General features: G+C 50.8%; 1 protein-coding gene across 2 annotated transcripts; it reads left to right on the plus strand.

Annotated features, from left to right (window-relative positions):
- The first annotated feature begins 1697 nt into the window (after positions 1-1697).
- Positions 1698-9754, plus strand: SYNPO2L (synaptopodin 2 like). Of its 2 annotated transcripts, XM_057737559.1 has the most exons (4): positions 1698-1911; positions 3133-3284; positions 3681-4195; positions 7390-9754. In XM_057737559.1, the coding sequence occupies exons 1-4, from the start codon at positions 1807-1809 to the stop codon at positions 9555-9557; spliced, it is 2940 nt and encodes a 979-aa protein (XP_057593542.1). In that variant the 5' UTR covers positions 1698-1806; the 3' UTR covers positions 9558-9754. The 2 variants fall into 2 exon arrangements, with proteins under 2 accessions (XP_057593542.1, XP_057593543.1); XM_057737560.1 differs by lacking the exons at positions 1698-1911; positions 3133-3284; positions 3681-4195 and adding an exon at positions 5393-5492.
- Positions 9755-10742: the final 988 nt, after the last annotated feature.

The following is a 10742-nucleotide window of genomic DNA, read 5'->3' on the forward strand; positions in this document are numbered from 1 at the left end:
CCCATTTAATGCATATCAGCATAGGAAAGTAGGTATCCTCTGTCTTGCTTAATGTTGCACTCCTAGTAAGTAATAGAGTTTAAATTCATATTTTCTTGAGAATAGAGGCTTCTATGTTGCATTTCATTGGTTTCTGTATCCCCACTCTGGTTCTCAATCTTGGCTGCACATTAGAATCACTTGCAGTGCTTTATAAAATGGCCATACCAATAAATAAATTAATTAATTAAATAAAAAATAAAATGAAATGGCCATACCAGCTATTAGGCCAATAAAATTAGAATCCTTAAGGCTGAGGGGCCTGAGTGTGTGTGTGTGTGTATACAATATTTGTATTATATATAAATTTATGTAATATGTAAAATGTCGTTACACATTATCTAATCCTATACACAGTCCTATTTTAGGGAACCAGTAGCTTTAAAAGTTTTCCAGGTGATTCCAACGTGCACTTAATTGATTCCAACCTGCAGGGTTAATTGAAAACCACTGGTACAGCACAATAGCTTACATGTAGCTAGCACTCAATAAATGTTTGAGTAGTGAATAAATGGACATTTAGATACTCTTTTTACTAACGAAGTCAAGTAACTGCCCAAGGTCACACAGCTAATAAATGACAAGACTCCAAGTCCAGTTCTGACTCTAAATTACAAGTGCTTTCTATGACTACACCACACACCAAGGCAAATAGCATTTAGCATGCTAGCAGAGCAGCTATTCCAGGGACCTCTGTAGCTTTTAATAATTACAGCACCATAATATTATATTTTTTTTAAAGAAAGAGATCTCAACATAGGGCATATTCATGTAATGGAAACTTAAAAATAACTAAATATTTTATTATTAACATGGGTTGGCATGTTTACGCACTCCTATCTGTACTCACCTTTCCATGACCAACTATGTATTGTAAGAGGTGATTTATTTCAGCAAACACTGAGCACCTGTTACATCAGTCATTGCTCTGTGGGCTTGGCTGTTACACACAGCCCTTGCCTTCAAGTTTCTCACAATCTAGGAGGAAGACAGGCATATAAACAAACTGTAATATTGGCTGAAAACTCCAATAATAGAAATATGAACAAGGTATATATTTTTCCCAGAGGAAGGAAGGATTAATTCTATAGGTAGGGAGTCAGGAGATGGGCAGGGAAAGCTTTATGGAACAGGCAACACTTCAGCTGGAGTGGGCTGATCAGGATTCCTCTACATTGCGTCCAGTACTGCAGTGGGATATGGAGCTCCACTTTGATCAATAGGTTAATTCATACAGCAAATGGGCACTCTTTTCTGGGGAGCTTGAAAACTTGTGGGACAAACCCAGTCATTCTATGCTCAGGAATTGAAGCCCCTGCTACTGCCACTTTGGAATGAGCTTTGGAGGAACGCAGTTGGGATTAGTCCATGATCCTATCAGGGAAGACAGTCCCTGAAAGGATATTCATTAGTTATAGAGCCCACAGAGCTAGTACTCTGAATCCTGAGTAAAAAGCCCATGCAGGAGAATGGGGGACAGGGGAGGGCAGAAATTTTCACTATAATTAGTTCTGGGAGTAATACAGCTGGGGGAGGGAGGGGAGTACAGCAGGTATCTATTTTGAGCACAGCTCCGATTGACAGGACACGTGTGCTGGACTGTACTGATCTCGGGGCCAAGTTGCCTGCCTGTGGTGTGTGGTGTGGGGGGGAAGGCCTAGGGCAGCAGAAGCAGGACAGCCAGACAGGCCGGACGGGGTACCAGCGCCTCAACTTCCCTCCCTGGGACACTGTCCAAACTCCGAGGGCCATAGGCCAAGCTGAGCGATGGGTGCTGAGGAGGAGGTGCTGGTCACACTGTCAGGGGGAGCCCCCTGGGGCTTTCGACTTCAGGGGGGGGCCGAACAGAGGAAACCTTTACAGGTATCCAAGGTAAGGGAGCCTATATTGAGGTTCCAGGGAAAGGGGAACCCAAGCGAACTTGGGAAGAGTCCTATGGTGGCCTATGCGGGAGAAGTGGGAGGCTGTGAAGAAGTGGACTGGGGGTGGGTAGGTGGTGGAGGAAGCATGCTCACATCTGATGGGGGGCATAGTGCCTGAGCACAGGCTTCTTGTGGGGGGCTATTTGAAAAGGGAATTCCTTGTTGCTGGGAGTGGAGAAAAAGAAAGACTGTGCCTCAATTCCCTGTGGCACCATAGGAGCAGAGGCCCAGGGCTGGCCATCCAGCCTTTGCTCTCCTGGGCCTGTGCCTCTACTCCAAACTCCAGGAATGTGGAGAAGGTTCTAATTTCTCTCTAACTAAACTGGTATGTGATGAGCTGAGGCTGTCTCATCCAGCCCAGCCCAGCCCGGCCCTGCCCTGCCCCTGCCTTCAGTCCTCCTCTTTTCCTACGCCAGATCCCTTCTCTCACTAAGAAAAACTTTTTTTAGGTGCTTAGGAAGGTTATAGCAAGATATGACCTGTCAGATGAAGTTGTTACCATTTTGGTTTCACAGCACAGGCTTACAGTTTTCTCAACTCTAAAATGCAGGTAATAATAGTACCTACTTCATAGGTACTAAGTTTAAGGATTAAATTCAATAAAACATGTAGAGTGCTTGGCACTATGCCTAACATTTAGTAAGCACTCAATAAACAGTAGCCACTACTACTATTACTTTAACATATGTACATGTGTGTGCACACCTGGCACACATGTACACACACAATCACAATCTCTCAGAATCTGCTGGACTCCCTCCAATCTGGAATACTGTTCTAAAAGCTTGACTGTGTAGCTAATGGTGCCTAGGATTCCAAGGACTAGAAGAGAACTGTTGGCTAGTATAGATACTTCCTTTGGAGGAAAATCTTGAGGGGGTAACCATCATTTCTACAATAGTACATCCCCCGCCCCTTGCAGTTTTCCCCAAGCCTTTTTCATTCAGTGATTACCCGACCTCCCTTCATATGATGTGTTATTCTCTCCAATCTACACCTTCTTCCCTCTAGATTGACCCCCTTAACTGTCACCCTTGCCCCTCCCCACCCTTTCTTACCCTGGAAAGTAAAATCCTGTGCACACATGGGTCCTCCCTGTCCTAATTCCTTTCATTCTATTCCCCCTTGGAGTCCTCCCTCACCTACAGTCTCTCCTCCAACACCTTCTCAGATCCGAAGACGGAGCCAGGCTGGCAGAGCAGGACTCCGGGAGAGGGATCAGCTTTTGGCCATTAATGGGGTCTCCTGCACCAGCCTCTCTCATGCCAGTGCCATGAGCCTCATCGATGCCTCAGGGAATCAGCTTGTCCTCACCGTGCGGCGGTATGGACCCCTCCCACCCCAGCCTACCCACATCCCCTGGTCTCAGCTCTAATGTCTCACTGGCCTGACTTCAGCTACTAAGAACCCATTTCTGCTTGTGTATTTGTGCTGGAGTATAGATGTTTCAAAGCACTTGAATGTGGGTGTGTGGGCCTATTTAGACCCCTTGCCTGTCTATTTATCATCACATCTCTCTTTAAACCCAATTCCACTCAAAGCCTGCCAAACAGATTTGTCTCACAGTTCATCTTCAGATCTTCACTCTTACCAGCCCATCCATTTCACCTACATGCCAGTCCCCTCTCTCCTCTTACATCCTTCTCCCATCTCTTCCAGATGTCTCTAGCTGTCAGTCATCCAGCTAATTTCTCAAGTTCTGTCATCTTTCCCATCCAGGGTAGAGGACGAGAGGCCTGTGCGATCTCCATCCCCTGGTGAGCTTCAGGCACTGTCACCCTTGTCTCCGCTGAGTCCTGAGCCCCCTGGTGCTCCAGTTCCCCAGCCTCTCCAGCCTGGGAGCCTCCTCTCGCCCCCTGACAGTGAGGCTTACTATGGAGAGACAGACAGTGATGCTGATGGCCCAGCCACCCAGGAAAAGCCCCGCCGACCCCGCCGCCGAGGCCCCACAAGGCCCACCCCTCCAGGAGCCCCACCTGAAGAGGTCTACCTGTCTGACAGCCCTGCAGAGCCAGCACCCGCTGTCCTTGGGCCTCCCAGCCAGGGTGACAGCCGCATGAGCTCCCCATCTTGGGAGGATGGGACAACTCTTCAGCCAGCCCCGGCCGAGGCCCTGCTGTTGCCCCATGGCCCCCTCCGGCCTGGTCCTCATCTCATCCCTATGGTGGGGCCTGTTCCCCACCCAGTGGCAGAAGATCTTACTACCACCTATACCCAGAAGGCCAAACAAGCCAGTGAGTGCCTGAACTCCTTTTCCTTAGTCAGGATCCTTCAATTTGAGCCCTAAATCTAACCCTCCATAACCATGCATTCTACCGACCTTACATTTCCCTTGGATACAGTCTTGGGGATAGGCGGAGAAGAGTAATGAACAGAAGGGGGAAGATAATTGTTCTGATGATCCCCATTATTTCTGCTGTTTGGACTAGCATGACAAACAGCTACAGGGGGTTCGGCCCAACCCAGGAACAGGATAAGCAGGGAAGTTGGAAAGGGACATGAATTGATGAAGTGTTTTCTTGTTGTTGCTATGATTTTGCTAGGTGTCAGACAGGGTGAGGGCAGAGTGCAGACATAGGGCAGGGAAGTATTTGGAAGTAAGACAGGGATACATGTACTCTTCAGTGTTAATTGCAGGCATAGCATTAGAGCTACCTTTGACATTGGTAGTTCCATTAGGATTCCTGGGGACTAGGAGGCTATGGAATAGTCATGAGATCCCTAGGAAGTGATGGAGGGAGGGATCTTTGGCTTCTTATCTCAGGCAAGAATGTAGGCCTGGACAGAAAAAGCCAGTTCCACTTATCTCAAGCTCTTTACTATTTTTGATGTGAGCTGTGGAACAAGGTCTAAGAGTGAACTTTCTCCCTGTCCTATGCCTCCCATACCCCTCCTCTAGAGACCTTCCTTGTCACCCTGGAAATCTCAGGATTTCCTCTAGTTTTCATCTCTCGTTCCTCCCCTCCACCGTTCTGACTCCTGATCCATAGAATTTTGTGCTTCTAAGTCTGGAATAGAAGCTAAGGATGTGACAGTTTACCATCTGACATCCCTGAGAGGGGTGTCCCATGTCCCATAAAGAAATTCCAGATGCACGCCCAGGATCCCATGCTTATCCCCAATTCTCATTTTAGTACCCTCTCCCTTCCCCATCATGCTGGGTGAGACCGTAGTTAGTAAGTGGCTCAGGGATATTTTTAGCCAAGCAGACCTCATTGTCCAGTGTGGTGGATAGGGGGAAGGGTAGGCAGGTGTCCATGTCCATCACACCGGGGCTTGTGGGGCAGCAGAGAGATGGGAGGGGGCCAGGCTCCAAAAATAGCACTGTGAGCTCATTCAGTTGCCAGCTCTGGGACAAGACAAAGGGGCTTTAAAAGGCATAGGGGGTGGCTCAAGCTGGTCCTGCTCCAGCCAACACTGCCTTTCTCGGCATGGAGACTTTTGAGCCCATCAGCCAAGAGCCCCTCAGCCAAGCCAGCTGCGACAAAGCCCCAAGCCCAGCTCCTGAGCTCCAGGACTCATTCTATGCAGGTACTACCCTCCCACAGCCAAGAGAGTTCTGGAATCTAAAATGGAGGGGGCTACATCAACAGCTTAGGAAGGGAGGTCTTTGGGAACGGTCTTACTCCCTTACCCCCTCCTCCTTCTTGCCTACCTCTCCCTTCTTTTCTCAGGAGTTTCATTGCCCTTTTTTCAGAATGGCCTGATGCTATGGCCACATGTCAAAGGGGTCTGTGACCACATGAGCTATGGAAAACTCATGGAGAGAGGGTGTCTGTGTGAGAGAGAGAGAAGTGTGACTAATCGATGAATACATGAAAGTGTGTATATGGGAGTCTGTGGGAGAAGATATCCAAGAAAGTGTCTGGATATGTGTGCAACTAGTGTCAAGAAAGCTTTGATAGTAATGATTACTCACATTGGGCCTTAGGTTAAATGCTAAATTTACCTACATTATCTCACTTAATCCTCATAGCAACCCTATGAGGTAGACATTATCATCCGCATTTACAGATGAGGAAACTGAACTTCAGTGAGATGAAGTAACTCTCCCAAGAACCAAAAATCTGAACTAAACTATGACTCCAGTTCCTATCTCTAGTCCACAGTACTATTGTGTGGCATAAACGTTGGAATGGGCGGAATGAGAGCCCTAATTAGAAAGGAGCTTTGGTATCTTGAGTGGAAAGTAGATGGAATTTCAGGAATTTTTCAGGAGGAACTGGGGATCATGGATCAGAGAGTATCTGTGTCCAAGTCAGGGTCCTAGCAGCAGGGCAGCTTTCCCATTTCCTGGCCCCACCTCCAGGCCCCACATGGCATGGGAAGCCCTGTCCTGTCTCCCCTTAGCACACAGTCCTTATGTGCCTGCCTGGTAGTGTCTGCCTGAGCTCTCTACCCAGAAGGCTTGGAAAATAGGAGACAGCTCTGACTGTCAAAGAAGCCCACCCCGCTCCCACCATCAGATTGTGGGATAGGAGACTGTATCAACCAGTGACCTTGAGATATCCTAAAGATCTGGAAGCTTGCCTTGGAGACCAGCACTCTGGCTTTTCCTGCACCTCAGATCTGAAGCTATCCCTGGCTGTGAGTAGCAGGGGTTTGAGGCACCAAGGAGCACCTTGGAGGTTAGAAGGCACTAAATTTTGTCCCAGCTGTTAGTGACAGTGTCTCTGCTAGGGGAATTCTGGGAATAAGGGCCACCAGGAGTACACATGTATGTTTTTGTGTGGACACATGTATTTACACATGTGTATATGAACTGGGGTGTATATAAGCTAGAGTATATGGGAATGAGAGAGAAAAGGACATATGAGAAAATATGCCCATAGCTGCCTTTCCCTAGAGCCATATTCTTATTGAAATGAAATGTAGTGGGAGTTATTTCTATGAATGTATATTATGTAGATCACATGATGTTAGTGGAACTATGAATGAAGAGCCTCATTGCTAAGGATCCTTATGAAAAGTGTCCCTTCTTATTTTTTCTTACCCTGGGACCTGCTTCAAATCCTTGCCTGCCATGGGGAGTAAACCTCCTCTACCCCAGCCTCACACTGCCAGCCAGGAATAGAAAGAAACAGAGGAGGCATGTGTGTGGTATGGGTAAGAGCGACCTGAAAGACAGGAGCAGAGTAGAGGGAAAAGATGGGAAGAGAGCTGTGGTCAGAGTGGTATCAGGGTAGCCAACTAGCTTCTGCCTTCCCTTCAAATGTCCTTGGTTTCACCTTTCACCTCCACTCTGTCCCCAAGTTAGAGGACTTTGCCACAGGCAAAGGAGAAACCTTGTGGGTTAAGCTAGTGAAAAGACCAGAGGTGGGAGGCCTGAGGGAGCTGGCTGGGGTGGGGTGGGGAGGTGGGGCCAGGAGGGGTGAGAGCCTTGGGGAACAGAAGATGCTCAATGATCATTCCCTCCTCCTCTCCTCAGAACTGCAGAGGGCAGAGAGCCTCCAAGAAAGAATTGTGAAGGAGGCCAAGACCAAATGCCGGACAATTGCATCTCTGCTAACTGCAGCCCCCAACCCCCACTCCAAGGGGGTACTGATGTTTAAGAAACGTCGGCAGAGAGCCAAGAAGTACACCCTAGTGAGCTTTGGGGCTGCCGCAGGGACAGGCGCTGAGGAGGAGGACGGCATCCCTCCGACTAGTGAGTCCGAGCTGGACGAAGAAGCCTTCTCCGACGCCCGCAGCCTCACCAACCAGTCCGACTGGGACAGCCCCTACCTGGACATGGAGCTGGCCAGGCCAAGCTCAGGTGCAGCAGAGGGCCAGGGCCCGGGGCTGGGAGGGCCGCTGAGTGAGGCCTCTGGGCGAGGGGCCCAACTCTTTGAACAGCAGCGCCAGCGCGCAGCCTCCAGCACCCAGGAGCTGGCCGGGGATGGTCCAGCCGCCACGCTCAACGGGCAGGGTCTGCAGTCACCACCTCGGGTACAAAGCGCTCCGCCGGAGGCGGCTGTGCTCCCATCCAGCCCTTCACCGGCCCCTGTAGCCAGCCCCAGACCTTTCCTCCCTAGCGGTGGAGGCTCTGCCCCAGCTCCAAGCATCTTTAACAGATCAGCCAGGCCCTTTACTCCGGGCTTACAAGGGCAGCGGCCAGGTACCACCTCGGTTATTTTCCGGCCCCAGGCTCCCAAGAGGGCAAATGAAAGCCTGGGAAGCCTCAGCCCCGCCCCACCGCCTTTCCTGTCCTCTCCGCTGGGGACCACTCCTCTGCCCAGCTTCACTTCAGGGGTTCCCAGCCACATGCCAATCCCCAGTGCCCCCAGCACCCCACGCTCCTCCGGCCCCGTGACGGCCACCAGCTCCCTATACATCCCAGCCCCTAATCGTCCTGTTACGCCAGGCGGAGCCCCGGAGCCCCCCGCCCCCGCTAGCGGAGCTGCCAAGACCTCCACCGCTTCTATCTTCCTATCGGCGCCTCTGCGACCTGCTGCGCGCCCAGAGGCACCCGCCCCTGGCCCCGCGGCCCCTGAGCCCCCCAGCGCTCGGGAGCAGCGCATCTCCGTGCCAGCTGCTCGCACCGGCATCCTCCAGGAAGCCCGGCGCCGGGGGACCCGGAAGCAGATGTTCCGGGCGGGAAAGGAGGAGACGAAGAACTCGCCCAACCCCGAGCTGCTCTCGTTGGTGCAGAATCTGGATGAAAAACCCCGGGCTGGGGGTGCGGAATCTGGTCCAGAGGAGGATGCCCTGAGCCTCGGGGCTGAAGCCTGCAACTTCATGCAACCACCAGGGGGCAGGAGTTATAAGACGTTGCCTCATGTGACAGCTAAAAGCCCGCCTCCAATGGCTCCCAAGACCCCACCCCCTATGACTCCTAAGACTCCACCCCCAGTGGCTCCTAAGCCCCCATCTAGAGGGTTTCTCGATGGGTTAGTGAATGGGGCGGCCCCTTCAGCTGGAATCCCTGAACCACCAAGGCTTCAGGGCAGGGGTGGGGAGCTGTTTGCCAAGCGTCAGAGCCGAGCGGACAGGTATGTGGTGGAAGCTACATCTGGTCCTGGCCTTGGCCCTCGGCCCAGAAGCCCTTCTCCAACCCCCTCACTGCCCTCTTCCTGGAAATATTCACCCAATATCCGTGCCCCACCACCTATTGCTTACAACCCACTGCTCTCACCCTTTTTCCCCCAAGCTGCCCGAACTCTCCCTAGTAAGACCCAATCCCAAGGGCCTCGAGCAGCCCCCAAGCAGGGCATCAAGGCTTTGGATTTCATGCGGCACCAGCCCTACCAACTTAAAACTGCCATGTTCTGTTTTGATGAGGTTCCCCCAACTCCTGGACCCACCTCCTTAGGGCCTCCCAAAACTGCCCGAGTCCAGGAGATCCGCCGATTTTTGACTCCAGCACCGCAGCCCACTGCAGAGCCCCTGGCCCCCACTGTGCTTGCACCCCGAGCAGCCACTACATTGGATGAGCCCATCTGGAGGGCAGAGCTGGCCTCAGCCCCTGTCCTTAGCCCAGCCCCTCGTCCAGAGTCTCCCAGGGGTCTTGGGACCTCCCCCAGCTCCTGTGGCTTCCAGGTAGCCAGGCCCCGGTTCTCAGCTACTAGAACAGGATTGCAGGCTCATGTGTGGAGGCCTGGGGCGGGCCACCACTGAACAAGGCACAGTTCCCAGGACCAAGGGGAGGTGGAACATCCAGTTCCTAAAGTTGCTTCTCCTACCCAACCCTCCCTCCCACCCCCCTTTCCTCCCTTGCAGGCTAAATTCGCTCCAGCCAGATAGTTTCGGAGTTGGTATCCCATCCCCCAGCTTCCTCCTGGCTCCCAATCTCCCTGATGCTTTCCAACCTATAATACTATCTTTGCTTTTGTGTCTATGCTTCTCTATGTAGTTCCTTGCCTGGATCTCTGTCTTTAACTCTAGGTCTCTTCACCTACATTTCTCTGCCGGTCTCCATTTCTCTACATTTGTGCTTTTTTTCTGTGGGCCTTGTTTCAGCATTCAGTGAGAAACACACAGAGAAGTTACCACTGAAACCTCAGGCAAGAAGCTCACCACCAGACAGGCAGCAAAGGGACTGAATTGACCCTCTATTTGCACAAAGTCACTTGCTGCTCCTCACTTTTCTTTCCCAAGCTTGGCTGGCATTTTCCTAAGTGCGTGTGTGTGTGTGTGTGTGTGTGTGTTTGTGCGTGCGCGCACGCGCGTAAGTGAGTGCTTGCACACAGATGTGCTCTTCTGTCTGAGGCGAGAGTAACAGAAGAGGTCTAAATAAAGACCCAATCTGGGTCTTTCCTTTGTGCTGATGAAAGAAGAGTCAGTTATTCCCACATAGAATGTCTGGTGGGGAGAAAGAGACTCATTAAAGATCATTGTCTGTAGCAGGTGTAGAGCATCTTGTGAAATTCATAAGAGTATGAGGAGGCTCAAAGGATCAGGGCAGGTTGTATGGATTGAGTTAGACCAGCTGGACCAGGAATTGAACTAAGAATTCTGTTCCTCAGGATTTCAGAAAGTTAGCAATTAGAGAGGCCCGTGCTGAGCAACAAAGCAACTAGGAAGTGAAAAGAAAGTAAGAAAATGTCCTCTGAGAATGAACAAATCATTGGCTTCATTGCCTCATGAACTTAAGACAGAAAGGAAGGAGAAAAGAACCATGATGTGGAAAGTGAGGTAGATTCCAGGAGTAGAACAGAAATGAATGAAATTGATTGAGCCTCAGAGAGGAGCACGGTGAGGGAGAGTGCGGTGTTGGCAGAGAGTAAAACTGGGTAATAAGAAGCCAATCATGTACAAAAGGGGGGTTGGGGGAAAATTTGAGGGAGAAGAATGCATTTGTTA

The sequence above is a fragment of the Hippopotamus amphibius genome, chromosome 5, assembly GCF_030028045.1.
Source record: "Hippopotamus amphibius kiboko isolate mHipAmp2 chromosome 5, mHipAmp2.hap2, whole genome shotgun sequence".
Taxonomy (NCBI): domain Eukaryota; kingdom Metazoa; phylum Chordata; class Mammalia; order Artiodactyla; family Hippopotamidae; genus Hippopotamus; species Hippopotamus amphibius.